At 40.6% G+C, this 27482-nt stretch overlaps 1 protein-coding gene across 27 annotated transcripts in view; it reads right to left on the bottom strand.

Moving 5' to 3' along the window:
• Positions 1-27482, bottom strand: part of LOC133409403 (neurexin-1a-like) — a 247800-nt gene that overhangs the window by 11375 nt on the left and 208943 nt on the right. For 13 of the 27 annotated variants that reach the window (XM_061689309.1, XM_061689322.1, XM_061689313.1 and 10 more), the window contains 3 exons: positions 24023-24112; positions 22458-22777; positions 7147-7234 (listed from right to left, as the gene is read on the bottom strand). In XM_061689309.1, coding sequence (XP_061545293.1) covers positions 7147-7234; positions 22458-22777; positions 24023-24112 — 498 coding nt within the window. The remainder of the gene's footprint in view (positions 1-7146; positions 7235-22457; positions 22778-24022; positions 24113-27482) is intronic. The other 14 variants (XM_061689321.1, XM_061689323.1, XM_061689326.1 and 11 more) reach the window with 3 other exon arrangements.

Below are 27482 nucleotides of genomic sequence, written 5' to 3'. Positions count from 1 at the left end.
GCAGTTTGCCTTTATACTCGAGCGAAACCCACGCGCACAGTTTTTAAAATGTACTGTAGTTCACCTCCAAGTCGGGGGTGTCGCTACGGCTGGTATTGGCTAAGACACCACAGGGTGGAGTTTCCTCTGCATATTTTGGCCATTTCCGGTAGCCCTTTTTACTTTCCTTTCCGTAACAAGGAACAAAGCAACAACAATGGCGACCGTGGTACAGTGTCTGCTAGAACAAATGGACCTAGATGACCAGATGATAATTGTGCAAAATCGATCAAGTAGGCGATGGCGTAGGTGGTATGTGGAACTGAGAGGAACGCTGATTATAACGAGGCATGAAGAGTTCAAATGCAAAAGCTGTCAACTGCCATTTACACAAAAAAGGAGCCACGCCTACTAGCAGACTGTCATCAGCAAGGCATCATTCGATGGTGCATTTCCTACTAGAATTACAACTAAAACTCGAAAATAAAGGTTTAATTGCAGAAACCGCCAAGCGCCATATGGATTTTGGTGCAATTACCGTCATCTCCATTTAAGCCAATCCCGAGTTCATATGTTATATCATCACAAACCCCTCACTTGTCACATACAGTACATCCTCAACCATAGCTGCATCCAGTGTTTTTTGTTAACTTGTTGCTAATATAGCTTAAATTTTTCTTGAATGTAAGCATAAAATATGATAACTGTGTGAAACAGTCCAAGACAGACGATGTCAAGAAACCCATCGATGTATTGATGTGTTAGTCACAAATGATCCCGCCGAGAACGCTCGTGTCGTCACTTCCGTCATCACAGGGTCTATGTAGACTCTGTTACAAGAGGTAATAAAACTCCGGCTCTCCTGTATACCAAGTGCCAATGTGAAGGGAGCCTTTCTTGTAATTGTAATGAGAAAAGTATTACAAGGTTACAAGGTAATTTTATTGTCAATTCTTCAATATGCGTAACACATACAGAGGATAGAAATTACGGTACTCAAGGGCCCGCGGTGCTACAAAAGAAAACAATAACATCATTATAAAAGCTAAATAAACTATAGTATATACAGTATAAAAAGTATTAATTGAATGTGCAAATATCAAAGGTCAGGTGACGTGTGCTTCATAGTCAAGGTCATAGAACCAAGGCAAATAAGACATTTATAAATTAGATGCCTAAACCCCAATGCTGCTAAAGTGGCTAGTGCAAACCTGAGTCAGGTGTGCGTATATGCGTGTGTTGTGTTGTGTGTGTGTGCACGCGTGTGTGTGTGTTTGTGCATCTACATGTTTGCGGGGCGTCGGAGTTCAGAGTTCAGGTGGGCACAGGACAGAAGAGGTAGAGGGGACAGAGCGGGCAGAGAGTTCCGATTCCATACAGCCTGATGAAAAAAACTGGCTCGTACTGTCCCACAGACTCCGCAGTCTGATGGCAGCAGACTGAAGGGGCTGTGTGACGGATGGGTGACATCCCCCGCTATGCGGAGGGCTTTGCTGGTGTGGCGGGTGCTGTAAATGTCCTGCAGGGAGGAAAGAGAGGTTCCGATGATCTTCTGAGCTGCCCTCACTATGCAATGTAGAGTCTTGCGGCAGGATGCGGTGCAGGCTCCGTACCATACAGTGATGCAGTTGGTCAAGATGGTTTCTATGGTCCCGCTGTAGAACGAGCACATGATGGAGGTTGGGGCTCTGGCTCTTCTCGGCTAGCGCAGGAAGTAGAGATGCAGGTGAGCTTTCTTAGCCAGTGATGAGGTGTTGCTGGTCCAGGAGAGATTCTCGGTGATGTGCACTCCCAGGAACTTGGTGCTGCGCACCCTTTCCACCGCAGCACCGTTGATGTTCAAGGGAGTATGCTGGGAGTGTGCTCTCCTGAAGTCCACAACAATCTCCTTGTTTTTTTCCACGTTCAGGGAGAGATTGTTGTCCAAGCACCACCCGGCCAGGCGGTTCAACTCACTCCTGTAGTCTGTCTCGTCCCTGTTGCTGATGAGACCCACCACAGTTGTTTCATCTGCAAACTTGATGAAGAGGTTGTAGCTGTATGTCGGTGTGCAGTCATAGGTCAGCAGGGTGCAGAGGAGAGGGCTCAACACACAACCTTGAGGGGCCCCTGTGTTCACAGTGATGGTGCTGGATGTATTGCTGCCGACCCGTACTGCCTGCGGTCTCCCTGTCAGAAGGTCCAGCAGCCAGTTGCACATCGAAGTGTTGAGCCCCAGCTGGTCCAGTTTGTAGATCAGTTGTTTAGGGATGATGGTATTGAATGCTGAGCTGAAGTCTACAAACAGCATTCTGACATATGAGTCCTTCGAGTCCGGTTGGGCCAATATGCAAACTGGAAGGGGTCCAAGGAAGGGGGGAGGGAGGACTTAACATGGTGGTATTTAAAATGTATTAATTTGTTATAATTATGTGTATTTATATATTATATGCATTTTGTTTTATGATTGAGTTTTTGCGGCACGGTGGCCAACTGGTTAGAGCGTCAGCCTCACAGTTCTGAGGTGCGGGGTTCAATCCCCGTCCCCGCCTGTGTGGAGTTTGCATGTTCTCCCCGTGCCTGCGTGGGTTTTCTCCGGGCACTCCGGTTTCCTCCCACATCCCAAAAACATGTATTAATTGGAGACTCTAAATTGGCCGTAGGCATGACTGTGAGTGTGAATGGTTGTTAGTTTCTATGTGCCCTGCAATTGGCTGGCAACCAGTTCAGGGTGTACCCTGCCTCCTGCCCGATGACAGCTGGGATAGGCTCCAGCATGCCCGTGACCCTATTGAGGAGAAGCGGCTCAGGAAATGGATGGATGGATTGAGTTTTTGCGCTGCACTTTATTAAAGCTGCGGTTGTTATTTTTAAGTGCTCTATGAATAAAATTGAGTTGAGATGTATTTTACAGTTTATTTATTGTAGCATTCTGAGTATTTGAATTCATAAAGCAATGTAAATAATGTATAGTTGATATAATATATTGTTTAATTATTAATTACTTTTATACATGATTTGCTCATAAATTATTTGAAGCAACCCAAAAAATTGAGGGGCCACTTTAGAGCCAGGTCCTTATAGGAAGCCTTTGCCAATGTTGGTCACAATCAAGTGGGTCATCAGGATCTTGAGCATAGGAGCAACAAAGAAGATAACCGACTCTGTGCAATCAATTTGAAGTTCCTCTCCCTTTCAAGGGTTAGGATTTTGGGTTAATTTAAAGTAAGATTAAGGGTTAGTTCAAGAGATTGTAGTTCTAGTAGATCACCTGTTATACATTTTTATTTACAAAGCATAATACAATTTTAGTGGAATATTGTAAAATGATGACCTCTTGCGCAATCTAATGATATCAATACAAAAGCAAAATCAAGTTTTTAAAAGTATAGATAGATAGACAGACAGACAGATGTATGTATGTTTGTACAGTATGCACAGTATGTGTGTACAGTATGTATGTACAGTATGAATGTATGTTTATTATTGATTATTATGTTTGTTTGTAGTTTGCAGTGGTGTAAACCTGTGTTGCAAAATAACAAAAGGAGTGTCTAATGTTACTTCAGTTACCTGCGATAGTAAAACAAAATTAGGAACAACACTCACTATGATACAGTACAGTCCAACAACACTGCAAACTAAACTCATTGTCATCATCATCATCATATTGTTGGCCATTATGTTGTGGCAGGTCAGTGTATTTGATAATTATAACCAGTATCATCTCAATAATGTTCATTACACTAGGGAACACAATTTTGTTGTTGTTAGGTCTGACAGCTGTATTTAACAAATTTTTGGGTGGGGAATCCTAAAGTGATCTCAGTTTTTCTCGATCACGTCAAGTTTTTGAAAAAAGTTAGAACAGAGTGGAACAAAGGAAATATATACCTATGTAAATAAAACACTAAGATGCAATATTTACAAGCTTTGCAAACTAAAAAACAACAGAAACCGAAATAGAACTTACAACGGTATGCCCATGGTTACAAGGTTAAGAGAAAAGCCAGCACAAATCCTCTTAATTCCTACTATGCTAGCTTTCTGTGTGCAGATATTGATAGTACTTACCTATTGGGAGCTGCACACACCTCACACCGCACTGTCGCAATTGTGACTGCACAAACAAGTTGCCACGTAGCTGTAGATTAGTCCAATCAGCTAGCAAGTCTTGCTACAGCTAATCAGTGGAATTTTGCTTATCTGGAGGGTAGGTTGTGGAGAAAAAACTTGACGTGCTAGAAATAACTGACTGCAATTTTGTAATTAGCATGCCAATTTTAGTTCTAATCAGCATAAAAATCTAACCCAACAGAATTTAAAAAAAAAATTGTTCCCAAGTGTTATCACTCAAACACTCAGATGTGAATTTCCCTTACTTATTCTAAGCTATTATCAACTTTGGCTGTGCATTTTCTCTCAGATAAGAATAGTCTTCAATGCCCTACTTAGATTTATAAATGGACACATTGTGTAAGCATCAACGTCAGCACATTCTAAAGATGAGTGGGTGAAAAAAGGACAATAATTGAAAATATAAATATGGGGGATCAGCAAAGAGGCAGCCTGACAGTGAGTGTGAAATCCTGTTTTCTTTCAGGACACACAGGATGAGCCTGGGATGGCATAATCCTCAATGAAAAAGTACTGGGAAATATCCCAAAATTGCATATGAGTGAAAAAAAGCTTAATTTACTCTTAAAACAATGTAGTTCCATAATTCCTCCTGGACTGATGAATTTACCGGTCAGTTAAAGAGAGTATTCATTTGTCACTTGATTTATCAGTTATTCTGTTCCCTTTACATAAATCGAATCTATTAAAGCAAATGTCAAATGCAGTTGGTAATGTAGCAGCAGTGTGCTTGCAGACAAAAACTGTACAATTTCTGCTGCTTTTTGGCGAGATCATTTTTAATATCTCAATAAGCTTTTACCTGGTTAAAGAAAGGTTAAATAAATGCAGTAAAAAGATGAGTGTGCAGAAAAAGAAGAACAAAATGGACGTAATTAACCCTGTTCTGCCAATGGGCAATACTTAAGCTGAGCATAAGGACAGAAAGGGGCTGCATAAATCTCTGCATTCAAGTTTAGAAAATAAAACCTGGAAAAGGAATTTGTTGTCCTTCCAGTGTGGTGCTGAGGGGGTGTTCTTTGTTCACTAACAATTAGGACCATACCATTTTGGTCGGCATAAACAGCTGGCCCCACACCTGACAAAGAAGCACAGGACGTGCTAGCAAGGTGACTAAAACCCATGGGTAAAGGCCTCAGTTGTGTTTTAAAGAAGCAGAGAGAGCAAAAGAGAGAGGGGTTTACTCATTACACTGCTCTCTCCCAGCCTGCCTTTGCCCACTTCCCAAATAAGCTAAATAAGCCTCCTATTATACTACACGTTAGTATTCCTCTGTGGGTTTCTGAACCAGGAGAAGGATTCAATTTGCTGCCATATGAGATAATCACAGAGGGCTTAAAAGGTGATAAGCCTTTGCTTATGCTGCTGGGTTTTCATGTTTTCAGCAGGTCGGAGAAATATAATAAGGTAATGACTATGTTTAACCAACTGGTGTCCCCAACTTACTCCTTGAGAGTCAGCAGTTGACAACAAAATGATCAAGTGCTGAACTTGGGCAATAGAAAGTCGTCATTATTGCTTAGTTTTTGGCCTGGGTGTGATATTAAAAGTGTGACATGTCGTCTTCCTTTTTGGAGCTTGTCGATTTGCAGAAATACAGTATGATAATGCAATTTTGCATATCCATCTTATAACCCTGATACAACTGTGACTAAGAGATACACATTTTATTTAGTTTTTCACAAGAAAACAATGACGGTCCGCAACGCTATTAGTGTCTGCCATAGCATAGCTGTAGCAGCAGTTTTGTCAGAATACTACAACGTATCGTACATCCCTGAAAGCTTTTCTTGATGGAAAGGATGTTTTTGCTCACTGGCTTTTTGGCAAGCTCATGATAGATCTGACTGGCTTATGCATCTGACAGGCAGAAACTTCAGAAAAATGCTGCGTCTCTCGCTTTGATATGCAGCATAAGAACGAAATAAGATGCTGGCATTGTTTTCATTAGACCACAATAATGGGAGGAGTCACAGAAAAAAAAAAGTTGAAAATGCATTGTGTTGGGCAAAGACTAATCAAGTGGTGGTTGGATGACTTCCCACTGATCAATAGAACCTCTTGATGGAGTGGGTAGTGTGGAGTTAATTGTTCCACTTTTTCTCATCACTTCAGAAAGCCTTTAAAATCCCTCTATTCATAGGTTTAGCTTTAATACCTTTCCTTGCTTGAAAGGTAAGAGATTAAAAAGTTTGGCAGCATTGCAAGCTGATATAAAACATTGTGCGGTAAATAAATCTTTCCTTGAAGTTGTTGTTTACTGGGAGTCTCGCGAAGCTTGTTACATCCATGCTGGTGTTTTTTGTTTTTTGAAATTATTTTTTTAATTTAGAGGAGCACCCACTACTAAATGTAGTTCATATGAGCTCTATCAAACAAATATGCACGGCAAACAAAAGGATTAATTTCCATCGCAATTTGCACTGTTTAATTACCAACACACTGCAATGTCACGTTGATGTGATCCTTACAATATGCACACCTAAAGTCAGCTTGTGAGATCAAACAGGTGAACAGTTACAAAACAAAGATAACACTTTGAGCATAGTGGAGTTATAGTTAATGAGAATGTCTCCCATTGGAATTCATTAACAATGGATGGAAGGCAAGAACAGCTTTTAATTGCTTTTTAGTTCAGCTCAACAGTCTAAGCGCCTGTGTAGCAGCGCACATTCCACACAACATGCTCTCTATGAAAACCCTATCATGCTGGTGTGAAACCAGTTCTTCTTATCATCATTTACAAAGTTAGTTGTCAAAGTGGGTTTAATTCAATAATATAATCATAATTGTGTTACATAATTTAAAACATATATTCTAAAATGAATACATTCTTGACAGAGAAAACTGAGAATTATTCTTATAGATGTAATGTTATGGCCAATGAGAGTAAATATACATTGTGGTGGACATTTCAAATTCTAACGAAAATGACAATTGACTCTTTCAGGAGCTGTGTGTTATTCCTGAGTGTCATGGTATGGGTGAACTACAGCCCGGAGAGATAAACTAACAAACCCAGAGAGAAATAGAATAAAAAAGATGACTAACCTAACCCACCTGAGCTCGGCTCACAGGGATCAATGTCCTCATCATCGCTTGGACACTCTGCTGATGCCACCAGCATGTCCTCAGTTGTCTGCAAAAAGAGAAAAGCATTCACAGTTGAGACGTGGAAGGCAGAGAGTCCCACAGGTTCAAATTGCTAAACATGCAAACTGGTTCACTACGAATATGAAATTGGATTATTGTAGAACAGTAGAGGCTAAGGTTCTGTGCGTAAATGTCAGCTCTAAAGCTCAGTGTCTGTTTGTTGAATTCAAAATGAGAGAATAAACTGCATCCCAAAACACAACTGGTGGCTCATCATTCTCCCACCATAGATACTTTCCAAGGCATTACATTAAATTTTAGGGTGTTTCTGAAGCATTGTATTCAACATTATTGTGGAATGTGTGTCTGTATTTTAACTTTTAAGGTACATGTTTGAGCATGACTGGTTCTCCCTGGTTGGTTTAAACATTCAATTATGGGACCCTACTAACATTAAGCTGTAGAATAATGTCACTTTGTCAAAATAATTATGACCCTCTGAAAATGGAGGTACATGGGATGCCATATTCTTGAAAAAACAACAACTTAAAACCGAAGGTCAACGGTTCAATCATATCTTAATTATTTTATTTCAAATGTGTTTTATTAGCAGACATGAAAAATAAACATAATGGTTCCAAAACGTCAAGCTATTTTTGCATTGTCTTGCCTACAAACCAACAAACAGCAAGCGAAAAGAAAATGCAACAAAGTATTTGATCTGTGTCATGAAGCTGGACTTAGTTTCACTCAATTATTATTGCATTGATGTTTGACAGTGCATCACAATATGTTTGCAAGTTGGATTAGAATTGACTGATGTTAAGGGAATTAAAGATGATGTCATTTAGTTTAACATCCATTTGGATTCAGGTAATGTGATTTCATTGCCCCTATCGCATTATTTCGACATTTGGAGTGCAGATGAACATCATCTTTACAGAAAAGACTTGGTAACAATCCATCGAAGGAGATGTGGTGAAGGTCAGCTGTTGGTGAGGCTGAGGAAGTCCATCCAAATGTAAATGTAATTTTCTGATGTGCAGTGTCTGCTATCCAGATGGCGAAGCAATCTGATCCGAGAGTGCCACATCCATCACTTCAGCCTTGTGATTTGTTTTTTCTGGCGTAGGATGTTGACATGTTATATTCACTGGTAGAAGTTTGGGGGATCATAGAATCAATACTCCCTCGCTCCTCTTCCTAACTTATCGCAGCCATCTTCTCTCTGCCTCCCTTCCTCTTGCTCATTTCCTTCAGATTTAAGTGCGAGAGGAGCGGAAGCAGAAGAAACCTGCCACGTAGGTTAAATCACCACACAGTAAGCTTTAGTGGAGGCGTATGGATGTAACACCACTATCACGACCACATTCTATTTATTGCTATTGGCAGCAGGGTCAAATTTGGAAAGTAGTGACTTTAACAGCATTAAAAACAAGTACTTGAATCTACTGTGCTTCATTATTTGTAAACAGAAGTGCATAGAAGTATATCAACCTACATATTTCATGTGTAAACTTTTAATAATGAGACTCGTTATGTATTATTTCATAAAATACAATTCCCCCCTGCAATGTCAATGGTTGTATGCACGTGTGGAGTTAGTTAAACTGTGGCTTTGAGCCAAAATAAATGTTTTCATGCCCTTTTCAATAGATTGACCCATGTTGTTCTATAAGCTTATGCATCATCACTAAAAATAATTGCCATGTGACAAAGCATCCTCTAAATGCGATTAAACATTTGGATGTGGTCCTGACACAGAAAGCCCCTAACATTACACATTAATGGTGTCCTCATACTATGTGTCCTTTTTTGTGGCTTACCATGCAATCTATCTACAGTAATGGAACCTGCCATTGGGAAGCTTGTTGGCGTGCCAGAAAAGCACACCCAAGTCTTAAAATTGCCTTAAAAATAAAGGTATTTAAAAATGAATATGCAGAGATTTTCTAACCCTTTTCCAACAATACTGTGCAATTGTAGTGGCAAGTGCAGTGACGGCGACCGGGGAAGAGTAGCGATTAGCGGAGGACGCGTTGACGTTGAATTTGCAGAGGAGGTAATAAAGCCATTAAAGCAGCAAATCAGTGCTTCGTGCCTTTATTGTTGCCGCCACCCAGCTCAGCTGTGCAACGAGAGAAGGGAGTTAACCCCTGCGTCTCCCGACCACGGTCAGGTGACCGTAGCAGGAGAGGTTTACACTTCATATTAAGAAACTAAAATACATTAAAATAAAAAAATAAGATGCTGTACTTACCATTACTGCTGAGAGTGTGAAAAAAAGGAGGGCGAAAAAGGCAAAGATACTACCGTCGCACAAACAGAGACACGCACTATGCACTAGCTAAGCAGAAACACTATGGTGCTGGGACAAAATGGCGGACGAGGCACGGGCATCGTAAAGTCGAAACGTCGTAGGTCGAGTGTGTCGTAACTCGAGGACTCTAGTATTCCGCAGAACATAACACTTTTTTCTTGAGCGTTTTCACCTTTGCGTTGCATGGGGAATCAGAGTTGTTCTTCAGGGTATTTTATGTTGCGGTGCCCTGGTGTTCAAAACCAAGAGAGACTTTCAGGGTGATAACCTGTTGGCGCAACCCTGTGAAGAGTGATAGCTTTTCACGTTGTTGTCTTTCTGGTCGAATTTGATGAATACGCTTTGGCACACAGCACATCTCTTTGGAGAAAAGCTGAAAGTCAGGAGGACACAAAAGGCATCTGAAGGGTTTATCTGATGCACGCTTGTGCTGTCCTACTAATGTATTCCACTGAGGATGCTTGTGGTTTTCTTTTACCTTGCCAGCTTTGTGAATCCCTCGGCAAACCTTGTTTTTATACAGTCTAAAGTCTTGTTGTACGGGGATCTCTTTGATTCTATATTTGTACGTAACTGGCAAATTTGTCAACTAAAGGAGAAAACAATATTTCATTTAGAAACCCTAAACAAACAGCTGCTGGATGCATGAGCAGATGTGACTTCTAGACTTATCTTTGTCTCGTCTTTCTGTTCCATAAATTGCATCCATATACACGATCCAAAAGCTGTGCAAACAAGTACCGTACCCCTCAGGACTCTCTTATTTCAGATCATGTAAGGAAGAAATCAACAATACATATGTTCCTTTTTCCATTGTATAATTTGTGCTGATAGACTATCTTGCATGACATGTTTGTATCACCCTAAGTGATTTTTACAGTGTTACAAAACATTAGGACAAGGTGTGAATTTCTGTCACAGATGGCGTGTGTTTACTGACATATTCATTCATCCATCCATTTTCCATACCGCTTATCCTCACGAGGTGTGCTGGAGCCTATCCCAGCTGACTCCGGGCAAAAGGCGGGGTACACCCTAAAGTGGTCGCCAGCCAATCGCAGGGCACATAGACAAACAACCATTCACACTCACATTCACACTTACGGGCAATTTAGAGTCTTCAATTAACCTGCCATGCATGTTTTTGGGATGTGGGAGGAAACCGGAGTACCCGAGAGAAAACCCACGCAGGCACGGGGAGAACATGCAAAATCCACACAGGCGAGGCCGGATTTGAACCCTGGTCCGCAGAACCGTGAGGCAGATGTGCTAACCAGTCATTCACCGTGACGCTAATGACGTAATGCGTTTCAAAAATATCTCTATAGCCCAAATTTCTTTCTTCTATGACTAGGAAGGCTGTTTTATAATACCTTTTGGGCTTGTATAATCATAATTACCCTTCACAACTATAATGAAGTCAGATGAAATATAAAGGGAAACTTATAAACTCAAAGCCGGATGAAAACTCCCTACTGTGCTGCAATAGGAATGTCTCCTCTGTTTCTTTTAATTGTCTTAACGTGGTTGGATTAAAGCCGCTCAAGACGACTTCACTATACTACTAAGGTTAAGGGAATATGCTAGAATTGTCACCCATCCCATGAAGCAAATAAAAAATAAAATATAGAAAAGTGAGGGTTCTTGCTGTTTTTCCTCAGGGTTGCAAACATTTCTCTGTCCTGTTTTAACGAAATAGGAGGGGTTTGTTTTCTTGAGCTTCATGTCGGGAGCAACACGTCATTAGAGCACCAGTGGGAGTGGTAGAGCAAAAACGAGCCACTCATGTTAAGATGCGGGCTGCATAAATTCCTCATTTCACTTTCTTTTATAAATAACATTAAAACTAAAAGCTCTAATAACCCCCCCAAAATTCAATGATAATATCAATGAAATGGTGTTCATTACACCAAGCCCACTGTTGCTATCACAACTTATAATAACGCCTGATGACAACTTAGCAACCTGGAACTTGGTCGATGGTGATGAATAATTTAGTCCCAGATGCTCAATAAATTTCATCGGACTAATGAAGGCGAGAGCCTCTGAGTCTGTGAGGTTAGTACAGTGCAAGGAGCCTGGCCTTCGCCCACACTCTTCCTGGTGCCAAGCTGTCAACGTCACAGACCCACACATTCAAGACGATGTGAGTCGCATTGTCATAGCAGTTGATAGCTGATACATCATGTTAATAAAATATAGTATTTACAGCACATCATAGAGGAGCTAGAATAAATTGCTTATGACAAATAAAGAAAAGCCCTAAGCAAGTGTTTACAGGCTGATAATCATTGTACCTCAGGGCAGAGTGAAGAACAATAGGGAAAACCCATCTGGGTAAAAATAGCATTGGTCACTTCCATTATCCTCTCGATTAGGGTTGTCAAACTCAATCGAACAGGGGGAAAAAACTCAAAGCACAGTTTAGGTCGTGGGCCGAACAGAATAAAAATTTTTGAACAGATGAAAACTGGTTAGAGCGTCTGCCTCACAGTTCAGAGGACTGGGGTTCAATCCCCGGCCCCGCCTGTGTGGAGTGTGCATGTTCTCCCCGTGCCTGCGTGGGTTTTCTCCGGGCACTCAGGTTTCCTCCCACATCCCAAAAACATGCATGGTAGGTTAATTGATGACTCTAAATTGCCCATAGGTGTGAATGTGAGTGCGGATGGTTGTTTGTTTGTATGTGCCCTGCGATTGTTTGGCAACCAGTTCAGGGTGTACCCCACCTCCTGATAGCTGGGATTGGCTCCAGCACTCCCGCGACCCTTGTGAGGATAAGTGGCAAAGAAAATGGATGCATGGATGGATGAAAATTAAACGTTTTGAACATTGAAATAGACAGGTTATGATATTATTTCAAAATATCCATCCATCTTCTATACCACTTATCCTCACTAGGGTTGCAGGTAACGTGGAGCCTATACCGGCTGACTTTGGGCGAGAGGCGGGATAAACCCTTAACTGTCACCAGCCAATTGCAGGGCACAAACAGACAAACAACCTTTCACACCTACAGACAATTTAGTCTTCAACCCACACAAGCACGGGGAGAACATGCAAACTCCACACAGGAAAGCAGGAGTCCAGATTTAAACCCCCAACCTCAGAACTGTGAGGTGGATGTGCTAAACAATTGTGCTTCCTATACCCCCCCCCCCCCAAACAAAAACAAAAAAATCAACTTAAAATAACTAAATATATAAAAATATCAGCCAAAGTTATACACATTGAAAATGTGAAGATGCTTCAAGAAACCTGACAACATAAAGAAAATATGTGCTTTTCGGTGAAAGAATGATTATAAATAAAAGCAATTGTTTGCTCTTGTCTTGTATTTTAGAGATTTTTAGGATGGACTGTAGGGATCCATAAGTGAGGCGACTCACGTGATGATACGATACATTGCCAAGGGTTAGAGGCACGTCAGCTCATTCAAGGAAGAGGCTCCTTTTTTGACATAACATACCAACAGGTAGGTAAATCACACATAACGACGACTAATACTATGGGGGAAATAATAAATAATAACAAACATTAACAAAATATGTAATTCTTGAGGAAGATTTATAAAATGCCGCTAAGTATGCTGGGAAGGCCAGATACCAGCTAGTTTGCGCTTCGATAGATGCACAGCATTCGAGTTGCAAGTAAACAGATCAATGGATTGCGGTTAGCCTTTGTTCAGTACTATAATCATGCGCTGCATTATTGGGTTTGTAGTTTGTTTGTAATCAGCCCTTTACATTGTGCCATTAAAAAAAAAGATATTGTGGTGTGTTAGGGAATCAGCGGAAGAAGAGTTTTCCAGCATGCTTTGCTGTCGTCACAATTTCCATGTTTGACTGTGTTATCGTGCCTCTTTAATGTGTTATTTTGAACAGACATGGTGTATTAGTTAAAGACGTGTCATTTCTTCTCTTATCATTGCTACTTTCGGTGGCGCTGAATTTGGCACAGCAAAATGTTAGTGCTATTAATGACAGTCTGGTCTCTTGCAGCTTCATGTGTATTTTTGTCAAATATAAGGTGTCTCTAAGCATAGCAAAGACATCATATATTTACAGTCTTTATACAAATGCTAGGTAGGCCAGTCCCAAGATATTTATCAAATGCTTCTGCAGGCCAAATGTAGTGCTCGGCCAGTGGGCCGGTAGTTTAACACATTAACTATAGACACTAATTCTGAGCAACATATCATCGAAGCTTCAACAGTAACATTGCCCAATGGACAACATGACGAAAACAACAGTACATGATGAAGCACAGACCACAGTCTCCGCCTAGGCATAAACATCAATAAACACATCAACAGATAAATGGCTACAATCTAGGCTCTTACTATGTAAATGGGGTATTTCCTTTTACACCTTGATAACACTGGATAGGTATATAAACTTGTTTTACATGTTACATTTATATCTTGATCAACTCTGGATTAAACCTGTTCGTCATGACTGATTCTTACACTTCAAACATGAATAAATTGCAATCAAAATCTTTCTTTTTTAATATTCTGATGACATCATAAATGCAAGGCTTTATTGTGCATGTGTAACTAAATAGGAGATTATTTAATGTACAGTAGTTTTTTTTTTATGATGCCGTCTCTCACAGTTATACAATTATAATAAATAATTGTCTGATCTACTCACAAAACTTTGTCCATATTTCACAAGATAATCTTTAATATTGTATTGAACATATGCGTCGATAGGTGCTGATGTTTTGGTTAGCAACGGTGCTCCAATAGGCTCATGGGTTAATGTCCCTGTGTAGTGGGAAATGCATCTATTTGAGGTACTTGGTGCTGTTTGGAGAATAGATCCAAAAAGCCAGCATTTCTCAAAGACAATTAAATCTGACTAATCTATATGCCTTATCTTTTCTGGAGCATTCAACTAGAGGTGGTCCACATAATTATATCCTGTGTCACTGTGTAATTCATGAGATATCATCCCTTTAGGGAACTTTGCTTAATTTAAAGCCAATCAACAGTTCCTTCAACTGGACTTCAGGGAGAGTATCAGGGTAGGATATAAATTAAAAAAAAAAAAAAAAAAGGTTCGAGGTCCTCTATCTCCTCCCTTGGTACCATCGTGCTCGTGTCTTGCCATACATCTTCCTGGGGCTTTTAAGTCACTCTGCAGACAGGCTAACAAGGTGCTGGGAGGCAGCTTCACACACCCGGTACACCGAATTTCATGTAGCAGAGAGGGACACACACTTCCAATTCACTTGGTTTTGTAACATAAAACAGAGTTCAAAGCAGCGCTGTATTGCTGATACTATGAAAAAAAGTGGAATGAGCAAACATTGTTCTTTTTGGACTGCAGGGACACATGCATGTGTGTGCTGATGAGTCGTGCTCCCGCTGAAAACGATTGTGAAATGACAACTCTTTAGATTCAGATCATTTCTACTTTAATGCACTCCAACTGCTTTGTGGAATTTCCCAAAGTCCTCCTCAGAACCCATGCCAACGATTGTCTAGAAAGAGGCATTTACAGTATATAGTGTAAATGTAAATTCCTCAGCAACTATAGAACGTGTACTGACAAAAAAAAATTGTGTGGTTGTATAAGAGAGGAAACCACTCAGGCTATTTCCTGGACAGAGAATGTGTCCTGCTTACCATGTTGGTATTAGATTTGGGTTGGAAACATTGTAAAAGGTCAATTTTCAAACAAGCTCTTGAATTGAATTTTATCAGTCGGTGTACTGTATGTCTACTACGTGTACTGTATTGCTTTTGTGTTAAAACCAATTAAACTGCCTGAAGAAGACCTTCTGTCTAACATAACATTATAGGAATGAGGTCAGAAAGACAACTTTACCCTCCGCCATTTTGATTAAAGCCTCAAGAAGATCATTAGTTCTCATCGCATTGCTAATTGCGCCCAATGGTTTAAATGTTGTTCATAAAATTCATGAAGCCTACCTCCTACTATTTTTGAATCATTTGCATCTATGCATTACATTAAGCATTCAATATTACGCATATTATTTTGCACCCTTTTCTCTCACTAACACACTTCAAGGAGAAAATCTGTCTCCACTGCAGCGTTTCCCCCGAATGGTTGGGTATTTTTCCTTATTTGAAATCTAAAAAACGGCAATAGCTTGTCATCACGCCTCGTTACATGTAGCAAACAGATTCATATCATTTTAGGAATGTAGTTCAGTGTCAAAAGCTAAAAATAGAAAATATACCCACACATGCACAAGTGTGTTTTAGGAGCGTCCAAAAGGGAGGAATGTGACGCTTGGCTACAAATCACTGTCTTTCTGACTTTAGCTGCTTCTTGACATGCAGTCGCAGTCCCTCATCAGGTGACAGGAAGAAATTTGTCATCCTCATATAGATGCCTTCATGGCTGAGATGAAAGTACTGAAAACTCAAGTCCCATGTGTAATGTGCAAACAAGAAACAAACAAACAAAAAGCACACCCAAATAAACAAGGAAAGAGAAAAAACTGTGTTCCCTTTTAACAGTGGCCAACAGTAGGCTCGGTCTTATGTGGCTCCCACAGAGCATCCACATAATCAGATCACTGCCTCCCAGGTTTGGATGTGTCATCCTCCATAGAATGAACACCAAATTCCACAATGAGCAACTTTGTGAGTGAGCAGAAAGAAGATGTACATACACAGGCACAATTTAGAAATCAAACAGATCTTGGACTCTGCATTTCGGCAGGTCAACTCTGCATTTACTTTGTGAAGTTCCATCCGTTTTTTTCCACTTATCTGGGGTCGGGTCGTTGGGTAGAAGTAGTGTCAATATCCTTCTGTTATGAAACATCACACACAAAATCACTTATTTTCGTGCCCCATTCAAACAGTGTAAGTGGGACAATCTCTGGGCCCCTGATATGCTACCTTGGGAGACTCATAGAAAGATTAAGATTTTGTCATCTTTGAATAATGATGGGAAAAAAAGCAAAAAAACATATACAAAAAATTCAAAATAAATATAAAGGAAATACTTGAGCTACGCAAATGCATGATAGTCATGCTGAGATAGCTCTGATCAAATGTTGTGTATATCAAGTCATCAGAACGCACGTCAACACGTGCTGCGTGTGTGTGTTCAACACCATCAGTGAGGCATAAGGACTCGCTATGTGTACGGCATAATATTAAAGGCTAGTTTCCATAACTGCCTTTGGTGACACCAAGATGATGGATATAGGGGTGAATGCTGCAGGCCAGGGGCCGTCGCAGCTCCCCTGCCATCTGTTGGGCCTGAATGGGCAAAAGTGTGACCAGGCCTCAGGCATACCAATGCAATATTACCTACAACAACTGAGGGTCAAATATTTATTATTACTATAATAGAATAGAGTGTGCCATGCGATTGGCTGGTGACCAGTCCTGGGTCTACTGCTCTTCTCGTCCAAAGATCCGCTGGCATAATAGGTGCCATGTCAGTTGGTTTACAGGTGTATAGAAAAAGAAAAATTATGTTTTTTCTTTTTCTATACACTTGGTAAAATTTAAGGCAACAAGTTAATAATTTAGTTGTAATCACACAAAACGTTACTATAAAATGAAATGCACTGGAAAGTGTACCAAAACATTTTTGCCTTAACTTAGAAGTGGTCTGTAAAATTTGAACATGTGTTTTAAGGATGTTGAAATGGCAAAAATATTATATTTCACATGGTTTCATACACAATGCCTAGAAATACAAATGGCAAAGACAAAACCCAACCACAATTTTCAAAACTAAATTGGTCTGCAGCTAAAAAAAAAAATAGTGGCTGCAATTGCCACTGTTTCGAAATGAATCATAAAACCCGAAGCAAACAAACATTGGGCAAAGAGATTGCAGCTCTGAATTGCACATGCATGTTCCCATTTGACTAACTCAGTCTATACTTGTCAATCAAATACATTTTGACTGTAAGATGACTGTTACTTAGCATGTTGCCTTTTTGTTGAAATGTAGTCTACAGAAACCTCTTTTGACCACTTCACTTTAAAAGAGCATAAAATACATACAATAAATACACCACTTCATCCTGTGGGATGAAAAATAGCACAATTACTATATTTCAATATTGCCTGCATATCGGCCTGAGTTGTGTGTTAGTTCACTTTCTTAGCTCAGCAGCTCTCGAAGCATTGCACTGAGCACTGTCATGTTTAACTGTGTTATCAGTCCAATTTGATTTGATACCTATATGCTAGTCTGTAAGACATTACAAACCATATTTTATCCGTCACATTGGGTTATTTGTAGGTTTGCACCCTCAAAGGGTTCTGTTGTTGTTATGCATACAGTAACATAAAATCAGGATTTTTACCTTCTGGCTTCTGCTTATCTGGTAATCTGTCAAGCTGTCTGCTTCCTTGAACCAGCTCATAGGAAGCCATCAAAGGGTTACTGAGAACTATTTTGCCCACCTTCTGTGAGCTTCCCATACATGTCTCAGTTCCCCAGTGCAAATTGCACAGTTGTTAAGACATTTAACCAAGATCAGTCTGTAAAAAAGGTGATGGGATCGCGCAAAGCACCCTGCTCCGGAGACTATGAATGTATAGTGAACAATTCTTGAAATACTTTCAATGCATACTAAACAGTTCACTCTAAACTAACAATAGCATAGCCAGGAGTCAGTCTAAAAATGTAATGACAGATATGATCTCAAGCAAAATTAAAACCAAATAATCTGCGGGTCTCTTATCATATAAAGCTTCAGACGAAAAACCTACACTGCATAAGTATAGTTGCCTGAGGAGTGATTCAAACCCCAGATAAAGCTCAGGTCTGAATACCAGTGCATGTGGGATTAGTTTTAAATCGAAGATTGCAGTTTTAGTTGATAAAACAATAATCCAATCCAGGACAAAGACAGTCAGAACTATACTGTACTGTAGCTACGGCACGACTGTAGTGCATAGATGATTATTAAAAGGATGGGAGCGACAAGGTCATCCTCAGCAAATTATTATTAACATGATGTCACATTTGACAGCGTGAGACAACAGAACAAAACTCTTGCAGTATGTTAAATCTTGTCTGTCCGTGGGACTTCTGTAGAGGCCAGGACTCTGCCCTTCATCTCAGGGATGAAGATCAATCTGTCATATACTGCCTGCAGTTCCATTATTGTAGCCGGGAGGGCGCTTTGCGTTCTCTCTCTCGTTCTCTCTCTCGTTCTCTCTCTCTCTCTCTCTCTCTCTCTCTCTCTCTCTATTCCCCCCCCCCTCGCTTCTCTGTTTTCAGCACCTGTCTCCAATCAGCCTTATCACCACCAGTATATAGACCTGCCTGATCCAGGAAATCCTCGCCAAAGTATTGCAGTTACTTTCAGTGGTACCACGGTCCATTTACCTCCCGTAAGTCACCCTATTTCTCGTTCCCTTTTTGACTCCTGTGTCTCCTTGTTCCAGTGTGTTTTCCCCCGTGTGTTCCTGATCCACGTAATTCCTGCCGCCAAGCCAGCCACCTGTCCTCACCACTGCCTGCCCACACCGCCGCCTGCCAACCCACCTAGGACCACCGCCGTTACCTTTCATCAATAAACTATTCATCCTTTCACATCGACCTCCGATTGCTCTTGGATCCAGCCACTCTCTATTCTTGTCAGAATACTTCAGGAATTATGGACCCAGCAACTCCGGAGGCACTGATGAACGCACTCACTCTCCAAGGAGCCCACATAGGAAAACAAGAAAAGACTCCAAGAACTCACGGAATCCCTACACTCCCTCACACAACAGGTATCCCTCCTTTCTTCGACGATGCCAGCTAACCCTCCACCTGTAAGTACGCCTTCCGAGCACGCAGCCTCAGCGCCACCATGCCTCCTGTATAAAGAACCTCATCTTCCGCCGCCCGAGCCCTACTCCGGGGACCTAAGTGCATGTAGCCAGCTTCTACTCGTTTTCAACCTTCAACCATAGTTATCCCACCGAACAATCCAAAGTAGCGTATGTCACTAACCTCCTCCGCGGCAAAGCAGCTAAATGGTCCACTTCCTTATGGCTAAACTCCTCCCCGGTACTCCACTCATTCAATTCCTTTTCCGATGAACTTCGTAAATTATTCGATCACCCCGTTCAGGGCAAAGAAGCCACCCGTCGTCTCCTCACGCTCAGGCAGGGCGCTAATTCTGCACCGGAATATTCCGTAGAGTTCTGGATATTGGCGGGTGAATGTGGGTGGGATGACGCGGCACTTCGGGGGATTTTTTCCAATGGCCTTTCCGAGCAGCTCAAGGATGAGCTAGCAGTCCGGGACGAGCCCTTCTCTCCGGTATTTCGTAAAGACCTGGCCATTTCTTTACCCCCCCACCGCCCGTATGACTGTGCTATTAATCTGCTGCCGGGGGCCCCTCTTCCCTCCAGCTGTCTCTACAACCTTTCCCGACCTGAGAAGAGGGCTATGGAGGACTATATCCATGACTCTCTGGCTTCCGGACTTATTCGACCTTCCTCTTCTCCAGTTGGGGCCACCACTCTCCGCCCATGTATTGACTTCCGTGGTCTCAATGATATCACCATGAAGAATAAATCTCCGCTTCCCCTCATCGACCCCTCGTTTGAACCCCTCTGTGACGCCCAGGTATTTACCAAATTGGATCTACGGAAACCCTACCATCTCATCCATATCCGAGAGGGGGACGAATGGAAGACCGCCTTCAATACCCCTCTCGGACACTTCGAGTATCTGGTCATGCCATTTGGTTTAACCAACGCCCCTGCAGTTTTCCAGACATTTATATCTAACGTCCTCCGTGACATGCTCAACCGGTTCGTATTTGTATACCTTGATGACAGCCTCATTTTCTCCCGCTCCCCCGAAGAACACCGCCTCCATGTACGCAAAGTCATTCACCGTCTCCTTGAAAACCGGCTATATGTTAAACCTGGAAAGTGCGAATTCCACTTCTCCTCCGTACACTTTTTGGGCTACCTCATCTCCAAAGGTCAACTACAACCCGAGCCTGCCAAGATCCAAGCAGTCGTTAACTGGCCCACTCCCACCACTCGCAAGAACTATGTTTCCTTGGTTTAGCCAATTTCTACCGTCGGTTTATCCGTGATTACAGCAAGGTCGCTATTCCCCTCACTAGCCTCACATCCGCCAGCTCCCTCTTTCGTTGGACCCCGGCAGCATTCAAGCGATTCAAGACCCTGTTCACCAGTGCACCCATTCTTCGCCACCCTGACCCCTCCCTCCAGTTCGTGGTCGAGGTTGACGCCTCGGACACGGGGGCAGGGGCTGTCCTCTCGCAGCGGGACCCCACAACCCAAAAACTGCACCTCTGTGTCTTTTTTTCCCCGTCGTCTGTCCCCTGCCGAGAGGAACTACGATGTCGGCAACTGAGAGTTACTGGCCATTATATGGGGCTTGGAAGAGTGGAGGCACTGGTTGGAGGGGACTGAACAACCATTTATCATTTGAACCGACCACAAGAATCTCGCTTACCTGCGTTCCGCCAAACACCTTAACCCCCGACAACCTCGTTGGGCTCTCTTCTTGAGCAGGTTTAATTTCAATCAACATGGTAATCAATCAACTGGTAAAAGGTTCCTTAAAGTAATTATGCAAGGTTGGGTTATTACTTTATTTTAGTAATTTAACTGTTCCTATAATGTAATTCCTCTGAAGGATTGTTGGATGTGTTGCCAAAAAGCATGCAACTAGAGAGAACTAATGTTGTGTGACAGGAGTATTGAAAGGTTCCTGGAATTACATGCAACATTTAAAGGCAAGTGAATGATTTGCAACTATCCATTAAATGATTCTCAATTATATTAACATTTACCGTGCCTGTTCCACTCGGGCCAGTCATTGCTTAAAATGATTGTATAATATAAAGCTTGTTTAAAAAAGAAAAATCACAGAATTGAAATGGCCATCAGAGGGAAGGTAAAATGGACAATTCTAAAAATGAGACCCATTCAAGGCTAATGACTATGAATGCATCTCTTTTAACAGAAGCCAGACACAATGCAATGTCCTGAGACTGAAACGTCCCACTGCAGGAGCTCTCAGCGGAGAGATCGTCAGGTGGAATCAAACCACAGACAATAACATCTTCCAATGCACATAATTTTTGTATGACTCATTCATCTCGCTGCCTTCATTACAGAACACCTCTTTAGTCAAGTGGATCAACTCAAGTCTTTTCAGTGTATAATATTTATTTTCATATTAATCTAATTAATTAATGCAAAATGATGTTACTGACCATACAGGGTGTATGGTTAATATTACCGTTTGGAGAATTGTTGATCGGCAAAAATCTACCATCATCGCCATCACCATTACAGTTCACACCTAATGACAGTTTGGAGTCAAATCTGTTAACACTGTAACTTACTGAGTTGCTAGACTCTCACACTGCTCCATAGATGTGGCTTGCCGTCCTTTACTTCCTGAATCCTTCACCAAAATCACATCTGTCTTTCAGTTAACCAAACCTATAATAGCATAGTAATATCAGTTTTTTCGGGCTACCACCAGTGGTGCCGCCTGTAGTGATGAAACAAATGAATATTGTACCTCGTGCTAAGGGCGGAGGGATCAAAGAAGTAGTAGTTGAAGTAGAGACAAATACAGTATTTCCTCATACAATGGCCATTTTATGTACTACCAAGGTACCCGTGCTAGTGCTTTGCTTAGGCAAATTATGATATTTGCTTAGGCTTGGGTAAGCCAGTTCAAATGGGCTCAGTAGTTAATGTTGCAATAGTGTTCATGAAATGAGACAGTTACAGTTACCTCTGTTTTCTTTCCTTACAGGAAAAACAGGTGTCTTTTTGGGGAGAGGCGGTAGTTTCTTTTAAGTGGAGGGTGCTAGTTGCAGAAATATGGTATTCTACCACCAACTTTCACGTCAAATAGACTAAACAGTTTTGAATGTTTTCCACATTGGGAGCACTCAGTGTCTGAACAGCAAGTTAAAAAGAACAATTCACAGACCAGCTTACCTGCTGAGGCTCTCGTGGTGTCGTCTGTTTGGCTCGTCGATTAGATGCAGTGGTGGTGGTGAGTTCCATAATGGTTGTGGAAGTTTCAGACCGATTCGCTGTAGTACTTGACTGTGGCGTGATAGAGGAAGGCGACTCCCCTACAAGCCGCGCGCTGCCCTGGATTTTAATGTTGGGGTCCCCCTCTGCGGCCATGTTGAACACTTTCAGGCCATTATAGTAGAGGCCTGAAAGCTGGCCCTGAAAGGATCTAGTCCGGTCTCGCTCCCAGCCACCAATCTGTATAGTAGTTTGGCTGTTGAAGATAGTAAGCTGCCGCCCTGTGGGAAAACAATGTTACATATACAAATCTGTTGGACTGTAGACATTTTAAGTAAATAGACATTTTTTAAAAAAAGACACAAAGACAAATTACTCGCCCAGTGGCTCATGAGACCAATAAATTACGGGTTGTAGAAGCAAACCCTGGCAATTTATTGCGGTTAATATGATGACATGCCAGCTTTATGAAAAAAAAAAACTAAATTCAAATTAATAAACAAATAAAATATAAGCAGCTTTGCTAAAAGGTCAGTCTCATAAAAAATAAAAACAGTAGTGATTTTGCAATTGTAGTTTTTATCTAGCAATACAAACTAATAATATACTTGTGTATATATACATATACATATATACATATATATATATACACAATATTTGCATGCATTCATATTTGTTTCTATAAGCAGGTTTTAACTTCAAGTTTTAAAATTTAAGAACTTGGAACACAGCAATCATAGAAAATCTAACTCATGCTGTAACATTCTAGTAGGAGGCATCCAGACTCCTTTTAGCAAATGCGATCAAAGAATAGACAACTGAATCATCAAATGAAATCACATGAAGAAAAACACAAAACATAAATAAAAGGGGGAAAAAAACAAGAAAAATGTAATAGGATGGTTGATTACAGCAAAATGATAAAAAAAAAACTAAACAATATAAAGGGGGTAATTTCACATTTTATGTGAAAAATATGAATTTGTTATTACATTGTAAAATCAAAGCATGCACTCAGTTTGTTTTAATGTTACAGTTCATTGATATAATGCCCTATACATCTTAACACAATATGTTAAAGGGACTCCAAAATTCTGGCGCCAATTCACATTGTTCTCTATTTATAATTTCTAGCAGTTTAATCACAAAAAAATTAAAAGCACTAATCTGTCAAAAAATATTTAAAAAAAAGTTTCACATAAAACAAAAAAATAACCAAGACAATTATGAATACTACATTTATATCTATTGTTTAGAAGTTTAAAGCAAAATATGAACATAATTTATAGAAATTTTATCAATGTTGAGATTTAAATTCATATTTATAGTCCCTTTAACCATAATTTCACACACGTATTAAAACAGCTGACTAAAACATAAATACATTATTGAACAGTAACATTATATTAACTATTCAAATCATTTATTTTATTCATGTTTTATTTTATGTTTAGTGTTTACAAAATATTGCAACAACTTAGTTATGATCAAATTATTCTATTTGAAATTTTAATCAGTGATTTTACCTTTGTCGAGTAGCCATTCGTCAACTACTCGACCAAGTCGGAATGGGATTCGCTGTCTAGCAATCGCCAGGCGTTCGTTATCATTGTTGCCTTTAAAGTTTAAAGAGACATTTCAGTGGTTACAATCTGTAAGGTCAAAGGTTAAAGGTTCAGACTGGTATAGCTAAACAACTGCACATTTACATGTTTTATATTGAAAATGTTTTGTGTATTTAAAACAAATATTTAATAAACCATTATTTAAACAAGCATTTTAATTTATTTTATCCCACAAATTAGGCCTACATTAATTGAAATTAAATGAGTTCATCCTTTAGATTAATAAAGCTATGTTATAAAACAAACCACATTACAAGTTTCATTGTCAAGTCTTATCTCTTATCACTTAAATTTATGTTATGTCATCCTTAGTTGTTGGTTTGAAAAGAAAGATAAATTTAACACATTGTAAATACCAATCCTGCAATAAATAGCCTGGTTAACAAGAAATGTAATTCTATTTACAACATACATTGAACAATAAAACTATACAGTCAGAGAAAACAATGTTGATATATATCACATAGTTACGTTCTTAAAAAAAAAAAAAAAGAAAAAGGATTTGACAAAAGCTACAATGAAAATTGACTGTCACAAGTTTGCGTGGGGACTGATATCGCAGATGTGTAACAGTTTCATTCAGTAAATAAGTCAAAGAAGCGCCATGGATGGTAAAGCAATATCCTAAAGCAACCTCAGCTTTTACTTTGGAGGACCACCGGCATAAATGAGGACAAACTCTGCATCAACCTTTTGTCACGGCCAATAACCTCTCCAGATCTAAAGAGTGAATGCTTTCCCCTCTGCTATTGTCTGCAGAGATTGAATTCAGTCCGCTTCATTCTTCTTGCAGATTGACAATGTTTGTTCCATCAACTATATTAATTCACTCTGTGCAGATTAAAGATCAGCTAGCTAACAATGCTTTGGAGGAGAATGGCCTCTGAGCAGACAGCAACACAGAGACCTGAGGGAAAGGAGGTCTTGGTGGTAAAAAAAAAAAAAAAAAAAACGACATAGCGAGACATTTTTCATCACATCGGCTTGAATGACTACAAAAGATCAGCAACTTTAAAACTTGTCTCTTGAATTCATTAAATATGGCTGCAGATTGTGATTGTGTTGACACAGGTTGTTTGTAGTAATTTTTTTTTTTTTATTATTGGTACACCTCATTATAGCTTATACACCATTTCAGAAAAAATGTCTATCATGTCCCCTTAAATACTAACGTGGTAATTTTTTTTAAGGAAAATGTAATATGATGTCAAGGGTAGTAGTCAGGAAGAATTTGGCTGTGGGACCAAATAATTTAATGCTTGGTCAAAGCCGACTGGTTAGAGCGTCAGCCTCACAGTTCTGAGGACCCGGGTTCAATCCCCGGCCCCGACTGTGTGGAGTTTGCATGTTCTCCCCGTGCCTGCGTGGGTTTTCTCCGGGCACTCCGGTTTCCTCCCACATCCCAAAAAACATGCATACATTGGAGACTCTAAATTGCCCGTAGGTGTGACTGTGAGTGCGAATGGTTGTCTGTTTGTATGTGCCCTGCGATTGGCTGGCAACCAGTTCAGGGTGTACCCCGCCTCCTGCCCGATGACAGCTGGGATAGGCTCCAGCACGCCCGCGACCCTAGTGAGGATAAGCGGCTCAGAAAATGGATGGATGGATGGATGGATGGATGGTCAAAATCCCCCCCAAACCAAACACACACACGCAAAACAAACAAACAAACAAACAAAAAAACAATATGGACAATGGTGAGAAGGGACTAGAATTACAATAACATGTTTGTCACAAAAATGTATGAAATTGTATGAAAAGCTAAGAGCTTATATTCAAAACGGTGCTGTTTTCAAACATGCACACAGAAAGTCACTCTACCAAAATGTCTCCACTGCGCAAAAACATGTCCTCTTTTCTGCACTTTCACAATTTGGTTGGGTGTCAAATGTGGTCATCCTCATACTGGGGTCAATTAAAAGAGAACATAATCGCGTTATGATTATGTATTGATCCCCACTGTGGCACTTGAACAATGCCATCCGCTGGGCTGCAGGAGAGTACATTCATCGGGCCACCAAGAGGAGCCTGTGACTATTGCCTAGTGGTGATGTGGTTTAGTATGGGATGGCCAAGCTTATCTACTTTTCCAGACAGCAGATTCAGCTGAGCTGGCCCAAATGATCTGATTTGGTCTGATTTGTTTCTGTTTGTTTTTTGTGACAAAGTAGTCAGTACTGTACTAATACTGCAACATTTCCTCTATTAATTAAATAAAAACACTTAAAAAAGGCAAAGCCAGACAAATCTCACTATTATTTTGATAAATGAATTCCCATTTTTTGCCAGTGGTGTCTATTGTACTATATTTTAAACTTGCTGCATGCAGCCTGAGCAGCTTCATGAACAGAAGAGAGGCTAAAAAAAAAAAAAAAAAAAAAAAAAAAGAGTACAGCTATGACCCTTTGAGGAAAAAAAGACAACCCCCACCTCAAACCCACTCTGCATTTTGCAAGTCAGACTCCACACTGCAAAGTGTGGGGGAAAAAAATCAGAGCGAGGGTGAGATGGACAGAGGGGGCAGGGGTGGTCAGTTTGAGGTAAAAGCTACAGAGAGAGTGGCAAGATAATGCAGGGGAAGTCATGTAAGTGCACTGTGTACTGATAACAGTAAAAAGAAAAAGGCCGGGCAGGGACTTCTGTACTATCTTTGTGTGCAATGCATGCTCATTGGGTACCGTAATAGGATCCTGCATGGTGCCCTGCGGGCCTGGCAACACCATTGTGTTGGTATTACTTTCATGGCCAATACTCTGGAGAAGAAGCCCCTTTTTCCCCTCTCTTGTTTTTGTTGCAACCCAGCCTTTTGTGTGTGGCGTGAAGCAGAGCAAGAATAAAAGCAAGAAGTACAGCCAACAGAAGGGGAGTTATATGTCTGCGCGTGAGCTTTGAATTTTAGATTAGAATAATTGTGCTAAAGATTTTTAATGGGCCCTCTTAAGTATGAAGGACGAGGCTTTTTAATGAGATTATACGATGACAGCAATATAAGTCTTGGTGGAACAATTATTGCCTTGCTTTCAGAATGATTACTCCCTGCGATGCAATCTGCACCTTTCTGTCTGTTGGACCTTTCAACCATCATTTTTGCTGTCTGCTTTGCTCTGTTATAGTCACTGTTATTCTGTTAGCGGCTCCGAGGCTAAGGGCAACTTTTATGAGTGCATTAGAGGCATACATGGGTACTTGTCAAACTAAAGGCGAGCTGAGTTAATAATTACTTTGTGTGCTGGAGGTGAAGGGGGGAATTGTACAGCAATTGTGAGTGGATGTAATTAGTCTGGAATGAAGCTAATGAAAGAGCTAACCTCGGAACTGCTACAAATGAATTATGGGTGACACACGTTTCAACACACATGGC

The sequence above is a fragment of the Phycodurus eques genome, chromosome 11, assembly GCF_024500275.1.
Source record: "Phycodurus eques isolate BA_2022a chromosome 11, UOR_Pequ_1.1, whole genome shotgun sequence".
NCBI lineage: Eukaryota > Metazoa > Chordata > Actinopteri > Syngnathiformes > Syngnathidae > Phycodurus > Phycodurus eques.
This window is presented reverse-complemented; position numbering and strand designations above follow the sequence as displayed.